Raw genomic sequence first — 25,802 nt, 5'->3', positions numbered from 1 at the left:
TTCAGTGAAACTGGTAAATACTACGTGGGTTAAATTCCTTTGCAAACTACAACCTACACTCAGCTGCTAGACAATAATGAACACATCTCCTTCAATGGTACTCTGACTATTTGGTTAAAAAAATGCACATAACACCATAAATAATGACGAATATAATCTTATTCTAGATGTGCAGAGTTACAAAGTAAAACTAAAAATGAAATCAACAGATGTATAAAGCAGTTTCAAAAAAGAAATTATTGATGCATTAACATACGATGAACAATATGGTGACACTTAGTGCCAATGTGGTTTAGCTTGTTTCTCCATGGTTTCCCATTCTATATACTATGGTGGTTGAGGAATCCTCATTAGTTTCCGTTGACACTTTTTTCCATACTGTATCTTTTAGAGCAAGTTCCTGCTGCAGATGTTCATAATCCAGAGGTCCATAGGAAACTTGGTTCTTCAAGTAACATATATAATTCATTAGTGAAGTTCTTAAATGAAAAAGACTACAAAAAAAAAAAAACTGTCATGGTGCTCCAGGAGCACACATTTGTTAGATCCAAGAAGCAAGAGCTGGGTTACTGGAAAGCAACAGCATCTCTGCATAACTGCCAAGCAAAGATACATGCAGTAGGTGTCTGTGCAAAGAACACCTTATCTTTAAAAGTCAGAACCACAATCATATCAGCCAAAGCCAATTAAACAACTTTTTATTTTTTTTTCACATGACTATAATTTCAGACAGCAATAGCCACTGTACATTTCTTAGTTTAAATTAAATATTTAAAAACAGAATGTTACTGTACTACTTATATGATTAACATTATTACTGTTTTTACATGTGCAAAGACTGGACTTTATACTTACCTATTCTTTTCTGTGAGGCTCTTTGGCATTTTAAATAACTCAAAATATTTTGTGCTCCTCCTTCTTATACCTCTTCATAATGTAGAGATCTCCATTATATTTCTAACCAAGCAACACAGGATATACAGTAACAGGAATGAAACAAAGGAAGAAAAAAAAAAATTTCTGGAAAAGCTACAGTATGTAACCTAGCTAAAATGTTAACAGGAAATCTAGAATGTATTTGATAGGTGTGCAGTACGTGTTTTGCAGTATGCTTGAGGACTTCCAGCGCTGTTACACTAGGACAAAGGCTGCACAGCCCCTGCTGCCCCAGGTGTAAAAGCAAGGACGGGCATACTGTACCTGCCCACCCCTTTTCTTCCCACCACTGGACCGCCTACCGCAACTCCCCCTTATAGTGCTCTGTCGCCATCTTTGCGGCACCTACGCTCCCCAAAGACTTTTCTTCTTCTAAGACTCTGCTGATTCTTCTCTGCCCTAGATGAGTGGTGCCTAGAGATCCACGCCCTCTAATTCATGAACCTCACACAGTCTTGCATTCTATGGAAAAGTATGAGAAATTATCAATGTCTGATTACTCACCATCTGATACTTTATGAGAGGAGAACTGTGGCAGAGTGGATCTCTAACACATTTGAGGAAAAGGTTAACCAATTGTGGCTCAGGAAAGAACCACACCCTATCCTCAATTAAGAGATCTGCTATATACAGAGCTGGATTAAAGGGGGTACTAACGGAGCGATCGCTGCTTAAAATTTAAGCAATGTGACTAGATTGCTTAGCTTTTAAGCAGTGATCACTCTGTGTGTACCCCTCACAGCGATAGCGATGCGCAGCCCCGCGCATCGCTATCGCTGATGCTAGATTGGCCTGCACGTAGGCCAATCTAGCAGGTCGCTCACTTCACCCGCTGGGTGAAATGAGCGCCCCCCCCCCCTTTCTCCCCCCGCACGCTCAGCACACATCACGCTGTGCTGCGCGGGGGGAGAGATGTGTGCTGAGCGGTTTGCTCAGCACACATCTCTCCTCACGTCTGCCGGTGAGTACTGGCCTTAAGGCTTTGGGGGCCCGGGGTACTTGAGAGGGGGCCCTGTCGGCATTCTGTCGGGATGCCGGTGTCATGGGGGGTCATTCCGAGTTGTTCGCTCGTTGCCGATTTTCGCTATGCTGCGATTTGTTGCTAACTGCGCATGGTACGCAGAGCGCATGCGCTAAGTTATTTAACACAAAATTTAGTAGATTTGCTGGTGATCGAACTACGATTTTCAGTCGCACTGCTGATCGGTGAATGATTGACAGGAAAGGGGCGTTCCTGGGTGGTAACTGAGCGTTTTCCGGGAGTGTGCTAAAAAACGCGGGAGTGTCTGGAGAAACGGGGGGTGGCTGGCCGAACGCAGGGCGTGTTTGTGACGTCAAACCAGGAACTAAACGGACTGAGCTGATCGCAATCTAGGAGTAGGTCTGGAGCTACTCAGAAACTGCAAAGAATTATTTCGTAGCAATTCTGCTAATCTTTCGTTCGCAATTCTCCTATGCTAAGATACAATCCCAGAGGGCGGCGGCCTAGCGTGTGCAATGCTGCTAAAAGCTATTTCATTTTTGCAATGTTTGTGTTTAAAGGCTGCAGTTGTAATTCTATTACTGGAGTGTATATATTAACAAATGGGTGAAATGTTTTTCTGATTTTAAAGATACAATTGTGGGTCCTATGTGGGAGTTCCAGTGCTTTTAGCATTTACTTGTACTTTCTATATGAATTTAATTATGTATCTTGCTATGTAAACTGCAATGACTGATACACCTCATGCCAACCAAACTTTAGTTTTCTCTCTCTCCATAGATACACTATTGCACTTTTAAAAAATAGGTATTTTAACCGAGTGTACCGAACTAATCTATATGTTCAGGTATGTGTATTTGTGGAAGTATTTTTATCCTATTCAAGGCTATTGTCTCTCAGTTAACTCCGTATCATATAATTATTCCTATGTCATCATCATTTTCTAGGCGGACATAGTAAAGTCTGACCATGAAGTCAATTTTTAAAGGAATATTACCTCTTTTTTATGCAATGAGTTTAATTATCTAAAGGTAATACTTTTTAATTCCATTTTACATAAATGTTGATTAAACCTAAGGAAGACACACTTCTTTAAAGCCCCGGTGTCTCTTTCTTCTTTAGGTTGATCATAATATTCTGTATGCAGAATTATACAGTGTATAGGTGCTCCAATACAAAAATATATTTCTGGTAGGTACCTATTGATTTACTTCTCTAAACTATTCTTATTCTTTAAAAAGAAAACCGTTAAATGGTATTTTCTCCCCCCCCCCCCAAACAAGTTACCCCTGATGAAGTCAAACTGACGAAACGCGTTGGGTTTATCAGTCATTAGTCAGTATTCCAGTTAGGAAAATTACTCCCTTCGCCAAGCGCACACCTTGCTAAGGTGAGGGAGTGTTTACATCTACCTACTGGATTCTGCTGTCAGAGTTATCAAAATCCATGTATAACCTGTTGTAAAAAAATTCTCATGTCAAAGACTTTTATGAATTCTTTTTGTATTAAATATTTTATTCTAATTGGCCTTGGGCCATTTGTTTGGGTGACTTTCTGGTGAGTGGTTATCCACTGCAGGAACCCAAGAAATCCAATTATCCATAGTATAAGATACACCTACTTGGAAGGACTTCCGCTATATCTATACATCAAACAGAGCGCGCTCAGGATTTGTGTTTTCTCTCTCTCTCTCTCTCTCTCTCTATATATATATATATATATATATATAAAATAAGAATTTACTCACCGGTAATTCTATTTCTCGTAGTCCCAAGTGCGGATTTTCTGCAATAAGTGTATATAGTTATTGCTTAACTAAGGGTTATTGTTATGAGCCATCCGTTGAGTGAGGCTCAGTTGTTGTTCATACTGTTAACTGGGTAAGGTTATCACAAGTTGTACGGTGTGATTGGTGTGGCTGGTATGAGTCTTACCCTGGATTCAAAATTTCCTTTCCTTGTAATGTCAGCTCTTCCGGGCACAGTTTCCCTAACTGAGGTCTGGAGGAGGGGCATAGAGGGAGGAGCCAGTGCACACCAGATAGTACCTAATCTTTTCTTTAGAGTGCCCAGTCTCCTGCGGAGCCCGTCTATTCCCCATGGTCCTTACGGAGTTCCCAGCATCCACTACGGACTACGAGAAATAGAATTACCGGTGAGTAAATTCTTATTTTCTCTGACGTCCTAGTGGATGCTGGGAACTCCGTAAGGACCATGGGGATTATACCAAAGCTCCCAAACGGGCGGGAGAGTGCGGATGACTCTGCAGCACCGAATGGGCAAACACCAGGTCCTCCTCAGCCAGGGTATCAAACTTGTAGAATTTTGCAAATGTGTTTGAACCCGACCAAGTAGCAGCTCGGCAAAGCTGTAATGCCGAGACCCCTCGGGCAGCCGCCCAAGAAGAGCCCACCTTCCTTGTGGAATGGGCTTTCACTGATTTTGGATGCGGCAATCCAGCCGACGAATGAGCCTGCTGAATCGTGCTACAGATCCAGCGAGCAATAGTTTGCTTTGAAGCAGGAGCACCCAGCTTGTTGGGTGCATGCAAGATAAACAGCGAGTCAGTCTTCCTGACTCCAGCCGTTCTGGAAACATATATTTTCAAAGCCCTGACTATGTCCAGCAACTTGGAGTCCTCCAAGTCCCGAGTAGCCGCAGGCACCACAATAGGTTGGTTCAAATGAAACAATGACACCACCTTTGAGAGAAATTGGGGACGAGTCCTCAATTCTGCCCTGTCCATATGGAAGATCAGATATGGGCTTTTACATGACAAGCCGCCAATTCCGACACACGCCTAGCCGATGCTAAGGCCAACAGCATGACCACTTTCCACGTGAGATACTTTAGTTCCACGGTCTTAAGTGGCTCAAACCAGTGGGATTTCAGGAAATCCAACACAACGTTAAGATCCCAGGGCGCCACTGGTGGCACAAAAGGGGGCTGAATATGCAGCACTCCCTTAACAAACGTCTGAACCTCAGGCAGTGAAGCCAGTTCTTTTTGAAAGAAAATGGATAGGGCCGAAATCTGGACCTTTATGGACCCCAATTTTAGGCCCATAGTCACCCCTGACTGTAGGAAGTGCAGGCAACGACCCAGTTGGAATTCCTCTGTAGGGGCCTTCCTGGCCTCACACCAAGCAACATACTTCCGCCATATACGGTGATAATGTTTTGCTGTCACGTCTTTCCTAGCCTTTATCAGCGTAGGAATAACTTCATCCGGAATGCCTTTTTCCGCTAGGATCCGGCATTCAACCGCCATGCCGTCAAACGCAGCCGCGGTAAGTCTTGGAACAGACAGGGCCCTTGTTGCAGCAGGTCCTGTCTGAGAGGCAGTGGCCATGGGTCCTCTGTGCGCATTTCTTGTAGTTCCGGGTACCAAGTCCTTCTTGGCCAGTCCGGAACAATGAGTATTGTTCTTATTCCTCTCTTTCTTACTATTCTCAGTACTTTTGGTATGAGAGGAAGAGGAGGAAACACATATACCGACTGGTACACCCACGGTGTCACTAGGGCGTCCACAGCTATCGCCTGTGGGTCCCTTGACCTGGCGCAATATCTTTTTAGCTTTTTGTTGAGGCGGGACGCCATCATGTCCACCTGTGGCAGTTCCCATCGGTTTGCAATCAGTTGGAAGACTTCTTGATGAAGTCCCCACTCTCCCGGGTGGAGGTCGTGTCTGCTGAGGAAGTCTGCTTCCCAGTTGTCCACTCCCGGAATGAACACCGCTGACAGTGCTTGCACGTGATTCTCCGCCCACCGAAGAATCTTTGTGGCTTCCGCCATTGCCATCCTGCTTCTTGTGCCGCCCTAGCGGTTTACATGGGCGACCGCCGTGATGTTGTCTGACTGAATCAGCACTGGCCGGTTTTGAAGCAGGGGCTCTGCTTGACTCAGGGCATTGTAAATGGCCCTTAGTTCCAGTATATTTATGTGGAGAGAAGTCTCCAGACTTGACCACAGCCCTTGGAAGTTTCTTCCCTGAGTGACTGCCCCCCATCCTTGGAGGCTTGCATCCGTGGTCACCAGGACCCAGTCCTGTATGCCAAACCTGCGGCCCTCGAGAAGGTGAGCACTCTGCAGCCACCACAGAAGAGACACCCTGGCCCTTGGGGACAGGGTGATCAGCCGATGCATCTGAAGATGTGATCCGGACCACTTGTCTAACAGATCCCACTGAAAGATCCTTGCATGGAACCTGCTGAAGGGAATGGCTTCGTATGAAGCCACCATCTTTCCCAGGACTCGCGTGCAGTGATGCACCGATAAATGTTTTGGTTTCAGGAGGTCCCTGACCAGAGATGCTAATTCCTGGGCCTTCTCCACCGGGAGAAACACCTTCTTCTGTTCTGTGTCCAGAATCATGCCCAGGAAAAGCAGACGCGTCGTAGGAATCAGCTGCGACTTTGGAACATTAAGAATCCAGCCGTGCTGTAGTAACACTTCCTGAGAGAGTGTTACGCTGATCAACAACTGCTCCCTGGACCTCGCCTTTATGAGGAGATCGTCCAAGTACGGGATAATTATAACTCCCTTCTGCCGAAGGAGTATCATCATTTCGGGCATTACCTTGGTAAATATTCTCGGTGCCGTGGACAGGCCAAACGGCAACGTCTGGAATTGGTAATGACAGTCCTGTACCACAAACCTGAGGTACTCCTGGTGAGGAGGGTAAATGGGGACATGCAAGTAAGCATCTTTGATGTCCAGCGACACCATAAAATCCCCCTCTTCCAGGCTTGCAATAACCGCTCTGAGCGATTCCATTTTGAACTTGAATTTCTTTATATAAGTGTTCAAGGACTTTAAATTCAGAATGGGTCTCACCGAACCGTCCGGTTTCGGTACCACAAACATTGTGGAATAGTAACCCCTTCCCTATTGAAGGAGGGGGACCCTGACAATCACTTGCTGGAGGTACAGCTTGTGAATTGCCGCCAGCACTACCTCCCTTTCCATGGGGGAAGCTGGCAAGGCTGATTTGAGGTAACGGCGGGGGGGAGTCGCTTCGAATTCCAGCTTGTATCCCTGAGATACAATTTGTATAGCCCAGAGATCCACCTGTGAGCGAACCCACTGGCTGCTGAAGTTTCGGAGACGCTCCCCCACCGCACCTGGCTCCGCCTGTGGAGCCCCAACGTCATGCGGTGGACTTAGTGGAAGCAGGGGAGGACTTTTGTTCCTGGGAACTGGCTGCATGGTGCAGCTTCTTACCTCTACCCCTGCCTCTGGCAAGAAAGGATGCGCCCCTGACCCTCTTGTCTTTTTGAGAACGAAAGGACTGCATTTGATAATACGGTGCTTTCTTAGGCTGTGAGGAAACCTGAGGCAAGAAAGTCGACTTTCCAGCTGTCGCTGTAGACACGAGGTCCGACAGACCGTCCCCAAACAATTCCTCACCCTTATAAGGCAAAACCTCCATGTGTTTTTTAGAATCACCATCTCCTGTCCATTGCCGAGTCCATAAGACCCTCCTGGCAGAAATGGACATAGCATTAATTCTAGAGCCCAGCAGGCAAATGTCCCTCTGAACATCTTGCATATATAAGACGACGTCTTTGATATGGCCCAGGGTTAGCAAAACAGTATCTCTGTCGAGGGAATCTATGTCGTCTAACAGAGTATCTGTCCACGCTGCTACAGCACTACACATCCAGGCTGAAGCAATAGCAGGTCTCAGTAGAGTACCAGAGTGTGTATACACTGACTTCAGGATAGCTTCCTGCTTTCTATCCGCAGGCTCCTTTAGGGCGGCTGTATCCTGAGACGGCAGGGCCACCTTTTTAGATAAGCGTGTCAGCGCCTTGTCCACCCTAGGGGATGTTTCCCAACGTAACCTGTCCGTTGGCGGGAAAGGGTACGCCATCAGTAACCTCTTAGAAATCACTAATTTCTTATCAGGGGAACTCCACGCTTCTTCACACAATTCATTTAATTCATCAGATGGGGGAAAAGTCACTGGCTGCTTTTTCTCCCCAAACATATAAACCCTCTTGGTATTAACCGGGTTACTCTCAGAAATGTGTAATACATCTTTCATTGCAATAATCATGTATCGGATGGCCTTGGTCATTTTAGACTGTAAATGTGCCTCATCATCGTCGACACTGGAGTCGGACTTCGTGTCGGCATCTGTGTCAACCATCTGAGATAGAGGGCGTTTATGAGCCCCTGACGGTTTCTGAGTCGCCTGGGCAGGCGCGGGCTGAGACCCCGGCTGTCCCAAGGCTGCAGCGTCATCAAACCTTTTATGTAAGGAGTTTACATTGTCATTTAAGACCTTCCACATATCCATCCAATCAGGTGTCGGCCCCGACGGGGGCGATACCACACTTATCTGCCCTTGCTCCGCCTCCACGTAACCTTCCTCATCAAACATGTCGACACAGCCGTACCGACACACCACCCACACACAGGGAATGCTCAGATTGAGGACAGGACCCCACAAAGTCCTTTGGGGAGACAGAGAGCACACACCACAGCGCTATATAACACAGGGATTTTCACTGCTAATAAGTGATTTACCCAACAGCTGCTTTTTTTGTATTGTTTGCGCCTAAATTTATGTGCCCCCCCTCTCTTTTCAACCCGTCTTGTACCTGGATACTGCAGGGGAGAGCCTGGGGAGCTGCTTCCAGCGGAGCTGTGAAGAGAAAATGGCGCTGGTGTGCTGAGGAAGAAGGCCCCGCCCCCTCAGTGGTGGGCTTCTGTCCCGCTTTCCATGTAAAAAAAATGGCGGGGTTTTTACATATATACAGTGCTAGACTGTATATATGTATGTTTTTATGCCAAAGGTACTTCAATTGCAGCCCAGGGCGCGCCCCCCCCCCCCCCCCCCCCAGCGCCCTGCACCCTACAGTGACCGTAGTGTGTAAGTGTGCTGGGAGCAATGGCGCACAGCTGCGGTGCTGTGCGCTACCTTAATGAAGACAGGAGTCTTCAGCCGCCGATTTCGTCGTCTTCCAGCTTCTGTTCTTCTGGCTCTGCAAGGGGGACGGCGGCGCGGCTCCGGGAACGGACGATCGAGGACAGGTGCCTGTGTTCGAACCATCTGGAGCTAATGGTGTCCAGTAGCCTAAGAAGCACAAACTAGCTGCAAGCAGGTAGGTTTGCTTCTCTCCCCTTAGTCCCACGTAGCAGTGAGTCTGTTGCCAGAAGAAGCTCACTGAAAATAAAAAACCTAATAAATACTTTCTTTACTAGTAAGCTCAGGAGAGCCCACTAGGAGCACCCAGCTCTGTCCGGGCACAGATTCTAACTAAGGCCTGGAGGAGGGGCATAGAGGGAGGAGCCAGTGCACACCAGATAGTACCTAATCTTTTCTTTAGAGTGCCCAGTCTCCTGCGGAGCCCGTCTATTCCCCATGGTCCTTACGGAGTTCCCAGCATCCACTAGGACGTCAGAGATAAATACATACATACATATATATATATATATAGAGTTGTACAAAAAAAAGGGTTTGTTCCGCATCAGGTAAGTATATCAGACTGTACCAACAATAATGATAAGCGGCCGGTCTATTAAGGATATAACAATTAAGCTGAAACAAAATAGTATCAGACAGGTGTGATTTCTGCCTTTTTCCAATGCCTAAACCATCGGCCGGAGTAAACGCTTTATGGTAACACCACTGCCTAACATTAGAGCAGAGGGTGTCTAAACCTATATAGGCAACAATCTAACTTTCTGCTATCTTCCTGCTCAAATATAAACAGTAAATATGATAAGTAGCATAAAGGACCTTTAATAGGGCACCCCCTGGGGGGATCAATAACCAGTCAGACAATTTAATTATGACAGACAGGTTCCCACCCATTACATTTAATTATTGATTATATTTTCACCTAGGCTTTAAGCAGTTCAATTTTTATGTCCTAAGTCACATTTATTATAATAAGTTCATTAAAAGTTAAGTTTTAACGTCTATCAAATTTTAGATAAGAGTGCCCCAGCACAGAGTCTTTCTTTTTTCTTCCTTTGGTAAATATACATATAGAGTATAAGATGCTAGGGGTTCGGCGACCAATGGTGTTTGAAGCATAGGTTTTTAGAAGACTCACTAAACTTTAAAAAATATATATATGGGCGGAACAAAAAAGATTTTTGGGGAGTTTTTCAACAATTTATTTTAAAAAATGACATATATATAGTTTTAAAAAACAGCACATCTTAAATGAACATACATAATATCATATAGAATGTGTAGGGTGGGACTAAGCAAATGTCCTAAAAGGGCTAATAAAAAAGACTAATAAAAAATGTGTGTACCTACATAAAACACTAAGGGGGAACTTTTTTTGTAACCAACAAAAAGTAAAATAGAGTACAAGTTAAATAGAGACTGTAAAATGTATTTATATAAAAAATAAAATAAAAAATAGCTTATCTTAATATGGAGGGTCAATACAGGAGTACCCAACGCGTTTCGTCAATCTGACTTCATCAAGGGGTAAGTGTCAAATGAGGGAGACTGCCTTATATACCTGTCAGTATTAGGAATTCTAATTATGACATCATTTCCTGTTTAGGAATAATCACTGAATGTAACGACAATTAGTGGACTTAAAAGTGTAATAACACTATTGGAGCTAGTTCATACAGTATTATAGAGGCTTTTGATTCAATAAATCTAAAGAAACGGGCATGAAAAAGAGAGAACATAGTTTGTAAAGGCTCATTTCATTAAATTCGAGCACTTCCGCCACACTTCCTGTGTCAGCGGCTGTGCTCTGTGCCTGTGTTTCCACTCCACTCAAACTTTCTTGAAATGCTTGGGATCATACAAGTGTGGGCGCTGCAACATATGTAAATTCTTGAACCCGAACAGAAAGACATTCCATAGTTCAGGGGATACTCAGGAATACAAAATCAAAAGAATTTCTAAATTGCAATACCACATCCGTTATATACGTTTTGGAATGCACATGCAAGAAGAAGTATGTGGGAAAAACTAAGAGACAATTAAAATTGAGGATTCAAGAGCATGTCAGAAGTATTAAAAATAGAGTCGATACATCTTCTATACAGACATTTCATCCTGGAACATAATTCAAACCCAAAAGATATGTCTTTTAAGGTGATCGAACATGTACAGACTGGCGTGAGAGGCGGGGATCTGGCAAGCAAGCTTTCCCAAAGGGAAATGTATTGGATTTTCCACCTAAACACTATGCATCCTAAGGGGTTCAACGAAAGATACGAGATTGCACCATTTTTATGAAGGTCCAATCCACCTTCCCCTCCCTCCTTTTTTTCCTTTTTCTTTATTACCATTGTTAATCACATTGCCCATGTGCATTTCACTTTCACGTTAGCACTGAGATTAATAAAATAAATTTTATATGGAATGATGCCGTACTGATTACTGGGTTTCAAGCTGTTCGATACAGTCATACCACACTGGCTCCACGCCCAAATCCGTCTGATCTTGGAAGCTAAGCAGTGTTGGGCTTAATCAGTACCAAAAAGGTGACTACTTGGGAAGATTAAGTACTGTAAAAACAGATAAAAGACATCACCATATCGGAATGGTGTTAGCACGCACTCCTCTTTTTAATAATTGGTTAGAATGATAACTGTAACACAACTGTGAATATCCATATTAAATATGTACAACTACTGAATATATAAATGTATGTTATGTTGCACTTAGCTGCGCACTGGAAATTCTTATTTTTAGTTGCGTAGAAATTTATAGTATCTATCTCACAATTACCATTTGGCTATCATATATATATCCTCTTACAAGTATATACACTATGCACTGAATATTTCTGCACTATTAAGCACAAGGTATCACTATACTACTATAATCTGGATGGGAATTTTATACTATATTTTGTCTATGTAATTTTCTATGGAATAAATGAAAAGTGTTCCCTTTAAAACTTTGTCCCCATTAAGAGTAATGGTGGAAGTTTACACCCCAGTTAGAGCTAGTCTCTATAATTATAAATCAAGGATTCCTTTATTCAGTTAAATATCCCTGAGAATTCGTTATCTGCTCTTATTAATACGATCATACGAAAAATATCAAATATACAAATTTTTCTCCTTTGTGTCACTTCTTTTTTGAGCCGTGCTGACATGTATTAACAAAAGAATCCAATACACCTGTCCACAATTATGGTCCTCATATATGTGGCCGCCAGCAGTCTTAATTGAGAAAACCATCCACTCGAGGAACAGCCAATCATGAGTCCCAGGTGCAGCCTTGTGACCAAGTGACGCCACGCAGGCCGATACCGGAAGTAGGGCGTCTGGAGTAAAAAACCCTGGACAGAAGTGGGTCAGACCCCTGAATGACCGTCACCACATCCGAGATACCGGAAGTGGGGCGGAAACACAGGCGCAGAGCACGGCTGCTGACACAGGAAGTGTGGCGGAAGTGCTTGAATTTAATGAAATGAGCCTTTACATACTATGTTCTCTCTTTTTCATGCCCGTTTCTTTAGATTTATTGAATCAAAAGCCTCTATAATACTGTATGAACTAGCTCCAATAGTGTTATTACACTTTTAAGTCCACTAATAGTCGTTACATTCAGTGATTATTCCTTAACAGAAAATTGATGTCATAATTAGAATTCGTAATACTGACAGGTATATAAGGCAGTCTCCCTCGTTTGACACTTACCCCTTGATGAAGTCAGATTGACGAAATGCGTTGACCCTCCATATTAAGATAAGCTATTTTTTTTTTTATATATAAATACATTTTACAGTCTCTATTTAACTTGTATTCTATTTTACTTTTTGTTGGTGCTACAGCTTTTTACAAAAAAAGTTCCCCCTTAGTGTTTTATGTAGGTACACACATTTTTTATCTAATAGCCCAGATCTGTGACTCTGTGCCTGTGTGTATAATGTTGGGCATGGCTAGGAGCTCTCATTGGGTTAGCAGCAGGTCTATCACACCCAGTCCACAGCTGATTGGCCGAGAAACACCCGCCCACACAGGTTACTTCCAATGGGAGGCTCTGCCCTTTGGCTGCTGTGTGTTCCCAGAGCAGGATTAACAATGGGGCTGATGGAGCTGCAGCTCCAGGCCCACACCCCAAAATAGGCCAACTGCATCTGCAGCAACATACCCTCCAACAATTTACACATAACAATCGCTACAAATTCGAAAAGGGGGCATGGCCACAGGTACATTGGTGTGGCCACCCCCCTTTTCCTATACTTTCAATGGAAGTTTGGAGAGCCAAAAATCGGTAGACCAGAAAAAAAAGTTTCTGTACCTGCCAAAAAGGTACAGCTGGAGGGTATGCCTTAGCATCTGCAGCAAGTCTCTGCGCTGTAGATAGGGGGAAAAAAATCATTTTACTGCAGCGCCCTATGTCCTGCTGCCAGTCCGCCTGCCCCCTCCGGCATCAACAATCCCTACTCCCTAGCCACGGCGCAGGTGGAACAAAAGCTGCTGCGGCCACCGGCATAGATGTGTATGAAAGCGGCGCAGCAGAAGGCTTTAATAGCCCTCCCTGTGCCGCATACTCTCTGAGCCCGGAGCCTCCTCTGCGCGTCATGTCACAGAAGTGCCTCCCCGCCACAGCTACGCCCAGATCCCCAGAGGCCCTGACTCCGCAACACAGCACCTGGGCTGCCGGCCTTGAAGCCCTGAGATGGGTAATGTAATGGATAGAGTGGGTGATATCGCGGAGGGTAATGTCTGGACGCTGAATCAATGTAAAAGGTGACAGTGCTGTGCAGTGGGTGTGCAGTGTCACTAACACTGCACAGCACTCTCACCTCTTACAGTGATTCAGCGAGTCAGTCAGTTCTGCCAGCCATTCACTACTGTTAGCGCTGGGCACCGGTGTCCCAACATGCCGCATTACAGGGAAGTAGACGCACTTAATAAACTACACCTCCCAGCAGCCCGTAGCGCCAAAGCATTCCGTCCCTAAGGCCTGCTGGGAGCTGTAGTTTATTGAGTGCATCTTCTTCCTTGTAATGCCGCACGTTGGGACACCGGCGCTAACCATAGTGACTGGGTGCTTGGCTGCTGTGTGAATCTCCGGGAGAGCCACTGCCAAAGGGAGGACAGCAGCTTAGCTGCTTCCAGTAGGAGAAGCATTACCCACCCCTCCCCCACTCGCAGTACCACCGCGCCCCACCAGCAGCACCCTTCCCGTACAGTTGCACCTCACCTTGACAAAGGGGCAGGGATTGGCCCCAAAACATCGGCATCTATGAGTATTTAATACATGATTTTCTAGTCACGCCGTCTGAGTGCCACCTTTCTTTCCATGTTAAATATATATATATATATATATATATACACACACACACACACACACACATATATATATATTTATATACACACACACATACAGTATAATACAGCCAGCCTTACTTTTTTGGGGAGTCTGCTGGTGCTGGCAATACAATAGCGACCAATCAGTTCATGGCAACATGCTCCACATTGCTGCCAGAGAAGGGATCCCTCCTCCTTTTGTGCAGCCTGTGCGCCAAGCCAATGACAGAGCAGCAGGCTGCTTCTTCATACATTATTGTGTCTGTGCTGGGCTGCTGGCTGAAGCTGCTTAGCCGGTTGGCGGCTTTTTCTAGAGAGTGGAGATGGGACTCGGGAGCGCTGCAATGCAGATCAGATACTAAGAGAGATCCGATCTGTGGCGTGGCGGGGGGCCCGGAGTACTTACCCCCAGGGTCCCCACCACTTAATCCGGCTCTGGCTATATACTGTACTGTAAGTCTGTTTGTGTGGGCAGTCACTGGAGAGTTAGCAGGGAGTGCACCTTTAGCACCCCTCTCTGTGCCGGACATTACCTACCTGACTGCTCTGCTCCTAGAAATACTGTACTCCTGTGAATGCTCATTTTTGTAAACTGTACTTTATGTTATGAACTGCCAAAGGTTCTCCTATGTTAGAAGCATTGCACTGGCTGTGCCTTTTATGCTGAAATAAAAGCTTACTTGATTTGAAGTCAGTCTCCAGTGGTTACATGAAATCTACCCACTAAAAAGCACTCAGAATCTCTGCCCTCCCAGCACAGACCAAGGAACCACTTTATTGTTATATTTATATATTTATTGTTATATTACTGAGTTCCCCTACAAGATGAGGAGGTATGAGAGAGGAGTACAAAATATTTAGAATTATTTGTAGTGCCAACTACCTAGCGCAGGTTCTATAGCTCAGTTAGTCCAGTGTCCCCCAGTGGATGAAAGAGGGCTTTTAATATTTTTGTGAATTGTGTAAAAATAATAATAATAATAATAATAATAATAATAATATTTAAAAAAAAAAAAAAACCACATACATGCTGGTAGGTTTACTCAGAAAACTAATAACTATTGGAAGTAACTTATAAAGAGCAAGATATCTGTACACAAGGTATTTCACCTACTTTGTGGGTCATAACCGACAAGTGCACCCTCTCACTCCTCCATTGACCACATTCTTGGTCTATCTTAGGGGTAAATTTACTAGTTTCTAAAAAGGAAAAGTGGTGATGTTGCATCCTAGAAAATGATATACAGAATCTGATTGGTTGCTATGGGCAACATCACTTTATTTTTAGAACCTTTAGTAAATTTACCCCTTAGCATCTGACATGCATGATCATTATGGTTTTGTGGGCTGTACTTTGATCTTGCACAAATTAATATTGTAAGAAAAAAGGTATTGAACCGTGCTTATTTTGCATAGATTGGATTTTTCACTAATTCGATATCTGGAACTAGCTGCTGTATTCCTATTTTTTTATTATTTTTTTTGCACATGGGTGTTGAATAGATTTTAATTATACAGTAAGAAATATTTCTATTAGTGCTGACGAAATTTTGTTTAAAATTATACTAGTAGTCATGGCATACTATGAATATTGTAAGCCAGGGTAAAGGTCCTAAGTACTGGTACTCAAGCTGGTGTGTGATAATTGTAGGAATATCCATAATTCTTCTCCAGTGGCAGCTGCTGTCCCTGGGCTGGGGCCAGCCCAGACTCCCATTTGCTAGTTACACAGGAGTCTGGAGGTGGGTTTATACAGGAATGACACCTGAAGCTGAGTGCTGCATCCCGAGTGCAACTGTGGTTGTGAAACAGACAGTGCTGCTGATCCCTGGCGTCAGGCAGCCATCACACATACTACATGTAATATTAAAGATATGTTTAAATGTGTGGTCTGCACTGCAGCAAAGGGGCAGCAGCCGACACTACACTTATCTATATATGGCCACTGTCCAGGATAAAGGAGAGCAAATATGGAGGTGCACCCATGAGACTGGAACTGAGGTTAAACAATGAAAAAAAAAGGAAAAGTATTTTCGATTACTGAGGCACTCCACCTACAACTAAAATATAATGTAGCCTTTGAGGACCTCAAATCCACTTCGGTTGCATCAAAACTGATTTTGCCAGTTTGAAATTAATTTTAATTAACTTTCAACTAATTCTAAACTTTAAACCTGAAGTCCTAAGCATTCAAATTTATACAGTATAGTAGATCTCACACGTACGGCAACATTTTAGAGTTCATTTATAAGGATATCATGAATAAATTATATTAGAAGTTCGTTGTATAAATACTGTATAGACTATTAGTAGATATAGTTACAAATTTCCTTTCTTAAAATATTTTACGTTTAAATTCTGAGAGTCAAACTAAAAAAAATAAAATAAATCCTGATGTAAAGAAGTAGGCATGAAAGCAAACATGAACTGGTATATATGTGAAATGTGAAACAACTGAACTTACCCGTTGATCACCTCCTTCTCGACGTGGATCAAGTTTCTTTGCAAAATGTCTTAAGTTGTCATAATTATGAAAATTACAAAGAGATACCAAATCCTGTGAACAAAAACAAAATAGATTCTAGATTTTCTTTCCTAGTAACAAAGGTGCCGATTTCTGGGCCATGATTTTACAAGGTCTCTGCATATGGCATTCATTATTTTTTCACAATACAATTTAAAACTGTAAATAGAAAATTATGAATCTGAAACTAACATTAAGATTCTGAATGAAGAGAATCTATACAATAAGAAACTTAAGGGGGAATTCAATTAGCCATGGGATGTACCATTGTCTTTTAACTCTCAGGTTAAGTTCCTGGAGTTTTTCAATTATATCCCGTGGCAAGCCCCGCAGCTGACGTGTGGTAAGGCACAGATTCCAGGCTAAGTGCCCAGAGCTGTGCAACTGCTGTGCACTGTAAATTCGTTGTAGGCCCCGAGGGTGCACTTAATAGGAATTTCTGTTTGCACCCTCCTGAGGTACAAGCAGAAAGCTGCGTTAAGTGCAGGTCTTTCAAAAGTGACTGTTGGTAATACACTGTGGCCAGCTAGGTGGTCTGGAAAATGTGATCTTATTTATCAGTACTGACCCAAAATGACACAACAATTCCTTTTTGAGAAGTAAATACTGTTGTTCCTTTCTTTCCTTTGAAAAGTCAGTATGACACTTACATAATACTTTTTATTCGCATGCACGTAAAGGTATTTATGTCCCAAATCTATAGAATGGTGTTACTTCAAACATTCTCCCCTCTGTGGAAATGACACATTACATTTCCATCATGCATTCACAAAAAGGTTTCTTTATACGTATAGCATTACAGTATCTGGAGAAGTGTAGCCTTAATACTTTTCAAGATATATGTGAGTCAGAATACGTAGAAAAAAAAGAAATGAATTCATCCACACATACAAACTTATACACTTATACACTGGACAGGAAGGTAGTGAGGGTGAAAAGGATACCCAAAAGCTGGAGGGAGATTAAATAGCCATCCATGTCGGGTGGTATTCATGTGACCGCCGATCAGCTGACCTACAGTCACATGACCTCCTCCACCATCCCGACGGCTCGCTATCCCGATGGTCGGCATGCCGACCAACAGGGACTATTTCCACTCGTGGGTGTCCACGACACCCATAGAGTGGGAATAGAACCTGTGGCGACCGCAGGTCGCCCCCGAGCCCGCAGCGTGGCGAGCGCAGCGAGCACGCAAAGGACTTGCTGCACTCGCCCCTCCGCGCCGGGATCCCGGCGTCGGTATGCTGCCGGGATCCCGGCGTCGGTAAGCTGACCGGCGGTCTCCTGACCGCCGGTCAGCCGTACTACACCCATCCATGTCCCCCGTGCTGCATCTTATGGGTAAAGCACAGAGTATCCTCCGTTGCAGCGACCAGGTCTGAATTAGGCCCATAGATAGGTATTAGCAATGTAAGCCATTAAACAAGTAGCAGTATAACACAATCCTCTACCATGGTATAATTAATATGAATGATTAAGGTGAAAGTGCAGTGGGATTCTTGTCCTAATAATCCAAGGGAAAGCCCAACTGAACTGTGTATATTGCTAAATTACATACGTAATAAAAATTAGAGAAAGGGAGGAAAGTGAGAAAGCAGTCGTACTTTCATCTTTTACAAAACATAATTATAAACCCTAATAAAAACAACACTAATCATACTGCCTATTATTAATCCTACAGTTAGGGGGTTAAGCAAAACCACTAGCGGGATTAAGCTAAAGAAGGCTTAATGGGTGGCGCACTCTTTTGGTATTGTTTATTGAATTAGTTAGAACTTAACTTTTATTTCTGTTATTTTAAAATAGATTTATTTTTGACAGGCATGACATAGGACAAATGTTTGTTTGCCTGGGAAAAAATATACAATGTTAGTTAAAATACTTTCCCTGTTGCTATTAGTATTTAAGATACAAATATTACAGGAACAGAGCAGTCCTCTCTAACCCTAAACTTGTTCAATCTAACCTATAACTATGGTTTTTCTTGGGGCTTATATGTGGGAATTTCCAAATAATTTCTTTCTTATATCAATTTCTCCCTAACAGAACTCCTCCCTTTAAGAGGGTATATAAGGGAAACCGTTTTCATTACTGTAAGCAAAAGTGAAAACATAAAAATGATCTATTAAGCAGGTTTGAGTGATCCTTTTTAAATAAAATTCTGATCCCCATACAACCAGTCTTAGGCTGCTCCCTGCAGAACGCTTATACAGCATGCACTCGTAGTTATTTATAATTATTTATGCGTTATGGCCTGAAATATTCCCTGTGGTTAGAATAATCTCAAAGGCACAAAAGAATAATATAACATGGTAAATGCACAAGTAATAAAGTTGCCTTCCGGCACATGGGACAACAGTAGAAAGGGAATCTCACTCACGTTATTAAGCAAGCGTCTTTGATCCTTGTTCTGTGTTAGATTTGGGTGGGTTATTTTGTTTCTGTGCAGGGTAAATACTGGTTGCTTTATTTTTAAACTGCAATTCTGATTTCAGATTGAACACACCCCACCCAAATCTAACTCTCTCTGCACATGTTATATCTGCTCCTCCTGCAGTGCACATGGTTTTGCCCAACTGCTAACAAATTTGCTGCTGCAATCAGATCTGAATTAGGCCCTTTGTTCTGTGTATATAGTATTAGGCATTAGTTCACTGTGCAATAGAAAGACTTGCTATACTTCTAGTCCATGACACAATTTGGATCATCTTAATAATTATTTTTGCTCAGTATTCACTACTGAAAGACAGGGGAAGGGGCCAAAGTTAAGTTGCAGGGATATTCAAAAAAATGAAACAAGTACATTTACAGAGAAGGTCCTAAGAGAACTCTCAAAGCTGAAAGTGGATAAATCAATGGGGCCAGATGGATTACATCCAAGGATACTAAAACAGCTTAAAGGGGTGCTGGTAGCACAATTAACAGAATTAATTAACCAGTCAATAGCTACAGAAATCATTGCAGAGGACTGAAAAAGAGTGAATGTAGTCCCACTGCACAAAAGTGGAAGCAAGGAAGAGGCAAGCAACTACCGACCAGTGAGCCTTACATCAGTAGTAGGGAAATTGATGGAAACACTCTTAAAGAGTTGTAGATTATCTCAACTCCACCAATTTACAGGATCCCAAACAGTATGAATTCACTGGGGGAGATCATGTCAAACAAATCTTATTGACTTTTTTGACTGTGTGACTAAAGTAATAAATAAAGGTGGAGCCGTAAATATAGCTTATCTAGACTTTAGTAAGGCTTTGACACTGTCCCACATTGCAGACTGCTAAATAAATTCGAAAGGTTGGGATTGGATACTAAGATGGTAAGATCTTGGTTGCAGGATAGAAAACAGAGAGTTGTAGTAAATGGAGTGCATTCACAGGAGGAAAAAATTACCAGTGGAGTACCCTAGTGATCTGTACTTGGAGCAGTGCTTTTTAATATCTTTATTGGTCACATTGCAAATGGCATTAAAGGGAAAGGGTACCTTTTTTTTTTACAGATGACTCAAATGTATGCAACAGGGTAGACACACCAGGAGGGGTAAAACAAATGATTGAGGATCTAGGTAGACTAGAGGAATAGTCAAGAGAATGGCAATTACAGTTTAATACCAAAAAATGAAAAAATGATGCACTTGGGTCTCAAAAATACAAAGCTAAATATAGTATAGTGTAAATACAGTTGCAAGAAAAAGTATGTGAACCCTTTGGAATTTCCTGGATTTCTGCATAAATTGGTCATAAAATGTGTTCTGATCTTCATCTAGGTCACAATAGACAAACACAGTCTGCTGAAACTAATACCACACAAACAATTATATGTTCTCATGTTTTTATTGAACACACCAGGTAAACATTCACAATGCAGGGTGGACAAAGTATGTGAACCTCTAGGCTAATGACTTCTCCAATAGCTAATTCGAGTCGAGTCAGCCAACCTGGAGTCCAATCAATGAGACGAGATTGGAGGTGTTGGTTAAAGCTGCCCTGTCCTATAAAAAAAACACACCAGTTTTGACTTTGCAAATCTCAAGAAGCATTGCCTGATGTGAACCATGCCATGCAGAAAAGAGCTCTCAGAAGACCTACGATTAAGAATTGTTGACTTGCATAAAGCTGGAAAGGGTTACAAAAGTATCTCTAAAAAGCCTTGATGTTCATCAATCCACGGTAAGACAAATTGTCTATCAATGGAGAAAGTTCAGCACTGTTGCTTCTATGCCTAGGAGTGGGCGTCCTGTAAAGATGACTGCAAGAGCACAGTGCAGAATGCTCAATGAGGTGAAGAAGAATCCTAGAGTGTCAGCTAAAGACTTACAGAAATCTCTGGCACATGCTAACATCTCTGTTGACGAATCTACCATACGTAAAACACTGAACAAGAATGGAGTTCATGGGAGGATACCACGGAGGAAGCCACTGCTGTCCAAAAAAACCCATTGCTGCATGTTTGAAGTTTGCAAAGAACACCTGAATGTTCCACAGCACTACAGGTAAAATATTCTGTGGACAGATGAAACCAAAGTTGAGATGTTTGGAAGAAACACACAACACTGTGTTGAGAAAAAAAGGCACAACAACATCAAAACCTCATCCCAACTGTGAAGTATGGTGGAGGGGGGCATCATGGTTTGGGGCTGCTTTGCTGCCTCAGGGCCTGGACAGATTGCGATCATCAACGGAAAAATTAATTCCCAAGTTTATCAAGACATTTTGTAGGAGAACTTAAGGCCATCTGTCCACCAATTGAAGCTCAACAGAAGATGGGTGATGCAACAGGACAACGACCCAAAGCACAGAAGTAGATCAACAGGAGAATGGCTTCAACAGAAGAAAATATGCCTTCTGGAGTGGCCCAGTCAGAGTCCTGACCTCAACCCGATTGAGATGCTGTGACATGACCTCAAGAGAGCGATTCACACCAGACAACCCAAGAATATTGCTGAACTGAAACAGTTTTGTAAAGAGGAATGGTCCAAAAATCACTATTTCAGTTGACTTTAAGGCGTGTAAGCAATGTAACAAAGCAATGAGAAAGGCTAGTCAGAGGCTTAGTTGCACAGGGAGAGGAATCAGCAGCAGAAAGAAGTAATAATGCCACTGTATAGGTCAGTGATGGGGAACCTTTGGCACTCCAGCTGTTGTTGAACTACACATCCCAGCATGCCCTGCTACAGTTTTGCTATTTGGCCATGCTAAAACTGTAGCAGGGCATGCTGGGATGTGTAATTCAACAACAGCTGGAGTGCCAAAGGTTCCCCATCACTGGTATATGTCACTGGTACAGACTCATATAGAATATTGTGTTCAATTCTGGAGGCCATATCTTCAGAAGGATATTAATACATTAGAGACAGTACAAAGAAGGGCAACTAAAATGGTGCATGGTCTACATCACAAAAAATACCCAGAAAGACTAAACAAAATCGCAATATGTATAGTTTGGAGCAGAGAAGGGAAAGGGTGGACATGATAGAAACTTTCAAATATCAAGGGTTTTAAAGTCCAGGAGGGAAACATTCTTCCAATGAAGAGAAGTATTAGAACACGAGGACATGCACTGAAACTAGAGGGAGGTAGGTTCAGGGGAAATTTTAGGAAAAAAATACTTCACAGGAAGAGTAGTGGACAAGTGGAATAGTCTCCCATCAGAGGTGGTAGAGGCTAAGACAGTAGAGCAATTTAAACATGCATGAGATAGACATAAGGATACCCTTACAAAGAAATAAGGATCAATTAAAGTTTGAGGTAAAAATATGGTAAAAGGGCAGACTATATGGGCCAAGTGGTTCTTATCTGCAGTCACATTCCATGTTTCTATGTCTATCTCCTTAAGTGTAATGGTGGGAATGAGTATGTGGGGAGAACGGGAAAATGCAAAACGAATGGCTAGCTGAGCACCTAAGAAATGTAAAGGGCTATGATTAACATAGTGTTTCTTTGCATTTTAAAGAAAAACATAATTGCAATAGTAAAGATTTGAGAAGCTTCTGCGGTATAAAGTGGTCAAAACACATCTGGAGAGCTAAGAATACAGAATAATCTCTGACTTAGTTAGAAATGAGAACGATATATCAATTTACAACTTAATGGGTTAAACATGGAGTTCGACTATAAATAGTTTATATACAGTTGTGCTCATAAGTTTACATACCCTAGCAGAATTTGTGATTTTCTGTCCATTTGTCAGAGAATATGAATGATAACTCACAAACTTTTCTTTCCTGATTAGTGGTTGGGTGAAGCCATTTATTGTCAAACAACTGTATTTACTCTTTTTAAATCATAATGACAAACAGAAACTACCCAAATGACCCTGATCAAAAGTTTACATACTCCAGTTTTTAATACCGTGTATTGCCCCCTTTAACATCAATGACAGCTTGAAGTCTTTTGTGGTAGTTGTGGATGAGGCTCTTTATTTTCTCAGATGGTAAAGCTGCCCATTCTTCTTGGCAAAAAGGCTCCAGTTCCTGTAAATTATTGGGCTGTCTTGCATGAACTGCACGTTTGAGATCTCCCCAGAGTGGCTCAATGATATTGAGGTCAGGAGACTGAGATGGCCACTCCAGAACCTTCACTTTATTCTTCTGTAGCCAATGACAAGTCGACTTGGCCTTGTGTTTTGGATCATTGTCATGTTGGTACGTCCCATGCGCAGCTTCCGGGCTGATGAGTGCAAATTTTCCTCCAGTATTTTCTGATAACATGCTGCATTCATCTTGCCATCAATTTTGACCAAGTTTCCAGTGCCTTTGTAGCTCACACATCCCCAAAACATCAGCGATCCACCTCCGTGTTTCACAGTAGGAATGGTGTACCTTTCATCATAGGCCTTGACTCCTCTCCAAATGTAACGTTTATGGTTGTGGCCAAAAAGTTAAATTTTGGTCTCATCACTCCAAATGACTTTGTTCCAGAAGTTTTGAGGCTTGTCTCTGTGCTGTTTGGAGTATTGTAAGCGGGATGCTTTGTGGCATTTGCGTAGTAATGGCTTTCTTCTGGCGACTCGACCATGCAGCCCATTTTTCTTCAAATGCCTCCTTATTGTGCATCTTGAAACAACCACACCACTTTTTTTCAGAGAGTCCTGTATTTCAGCTGAAGTTATTTGTGGATTTTTCTTTGCATCCAGAACAATTTTCCTGGCAGTTGTGGCTGAAATTTTTGTTGGTCTACCTGACCGTGATTTGGTTTCCACAGAATCCCTCATTTTCCACTTCTTAATTAGAGTTTGAACACTGCTGATTGGCATTCTCAAGTGCTTGGATATCTTTTTATATCCCTTTCCTGTTTTGTACAGTTCAATTACCTTTTCCCGCAGATCCTTTGACAATTCTTTTGCTTTCCCCATGACTCAGAATCCAGACACGTCAGTGCAGCACTGGATGAAAGATGCAAGGGTCTTTCAGGAGTCCAGAAACTCACTGACCTTTTATACACACACACTGATTACAAGCAAACAGGTCACAGGTGAGGATGGTTACCTTTAGTAGCCATTCAAACCCGTTTGTGTCAACTTGTGTGCATGTTATCAGACCAAAATCTCCAGGGTATGTAAACTTTTGATCAGGGTCATTTGGGTAGTTTCTGTTGTCATTATGATTTAAAAAGAGTAAACACAGTTGTTTGACAATAAATGGCATCACCCAACCACTAACCATGAGTGAAAGAAAAGTTTGTGAGTTATCATTCATATTCTCTGACAAATTACCAGAAAATCACAAATTCTGCTAGGGTATGTAAACTTATGAGCACAACTGTAATTGCTTTTATGTATGGAATATACTGTAACATCTATGAACAAGGAGATTCTGTACTAGTTTGTTCTTTTTCGTTTCCGCTTTTTCTCCCCCCAGCTATTCCAGCCTATTGTGGAGGATCAATAATAAGCAGAATGATAAGAGTGGTTTTTTATTAGAGTTTTTAATGATGTTTTGCAAATGATGAAAGTATGTCTGGTTCCTCCCTTTCCCCCCTTTCTCTAATTCTTATTAAGTTTGTAATTGACAGTATACATGATTCAGTTGGGCTTTACCTTGGATGATTGAAACGTGAATCCCACTGTACTTTCACCTTAATCATGTACATTGATTATAACATGGTAGAGGATTGTGTTATACTGCTACTTGTTTAATCGCTTACATTTGCTACTACCTGTCTATATTATAGCAATACTGAATGCATTACTTCTGTGAAGGCGAGATGCTGATACGATTTAAAAGCAATCTGATTGGTTTCCACTCATCAAGTAAACATGCTAGTGTAAGAAAAAATTACTGCTAAAAAGCGCCAATGACAGGGTTATGAATATTAATTGTTAATCTCACGTTCGCTGCTGTAAAAGGCAATGTGTATGCCTTTAATCAGATGTAGAAACAAAGGGATAAAGAACAGCAGCGCTCGTGGGAAACAAAACTTCAAAGACGAGTGCAGAGCTGATAAAATGAAATCATTTAATATGACATTTTAACATCACACAATAAAAACATAATAAAACTGATTGAATAAGGATTACTTAATCACTGGATGACCGCAATGGAGTTCAGAAGTTGAGAAAAAACGTTACATAGAAACCAGTCTGCAGAGTCTCTATGATGAGTAACCAGACTGTGGTTGTTATCCTTAATGTGCAAGCAGACTGGATACAATAATATCAGGTGGCAACTTGTAGCATGTGCCATAAATAATAAAAATAAAGTGTTACAGAGTATCTCACCACATGGATATATAATATCGATAGAAGTTGAATGGTGAGGCTCCCGAAGCGAATGGTTAGGTAGCAATATAGTGTCCACTGAGTAGCTGGTGTATAACACGACAGATGAAAGGTGCAGTACCAAGGCAGGTATTTAAATACCTCTCCCGTGGGCTGGCTGACTCGAGCGTCCTCGGGTAAAGTCTGCTGTTATGCCCACTATTGTGATGTGAGGGAGGGATGAGCCCGTAGCAGGCTTGCCAGAATGCGCCGGAAAACACCCAGTTTTCTGCTCTCAAATGAGGTAGAAGTGCCGCTTCAATATTGGGGGGAGCGCTGGTGATGGAGCTGTAACAGCCGTGCGGATGTCCCAGTGACAAAAAAGAGGGAGGAGTCCTGACTAG

The 25,802-nt window shown here is 42.5% G+C and overlaps 1 protein-coding gene and 1 pseudogene across 6 annotated transcripts in view; one reads left to right on the top strand and one right to left on the bottom strand.

The window, feature by feature from the left end:
- The window catches only part of LOC134945051 (glutaminase kidney isoform, mitochondrial-like), a 1,232,451-nt gene that overhangs the window by 350,645 nt on the left and 856,004 nt on the right, over positions 1 to 25,802 (bottom strand). For 3 of the 6 annotated variants that reach the window (XM_063934082.1, XM_063934081.1, XM_063934084.1), the window contains one exon: positions 16,645 to 16,737. In XM_063934082.1, the coding sequence (XP_063790152.1) occupies positions 16,645 to 16,737 (93 nt within the window). Of the gene's footprint in view, positions 1 to 141; positions 495 to 861; positions 958 to 16,644; positions 16,738 to 25,802 lie in introns of those variants that run through there. The other 3 variants (XM_063934083.1, XM_063934085.1, XM_063934086.1) reach the window with 3 other exon arrangements.
- On the top strand, positions 11,307 to 11,426 carry LOC134946091 (5S ribosomal RNA; annotated as a pseudogene).

Source organism: Pseudophryne corroboree, chromosome 7 (genome assembly GCF_028390025.1).
Source record: "Pseudophryne corroboree isolate aPseCor3 chromosome 7, aPseCor3.hap2, whole genome shotgun sequence".
NCBI lineage: Eukaryota > Metazoa > Chordata > Amphibia > Anura > Myobatrachidae > Pseudophryne > Pseudophryne corroboree.
This window is presented reverse-complemented; position numbering and strand designations above follow the sequence as displayed.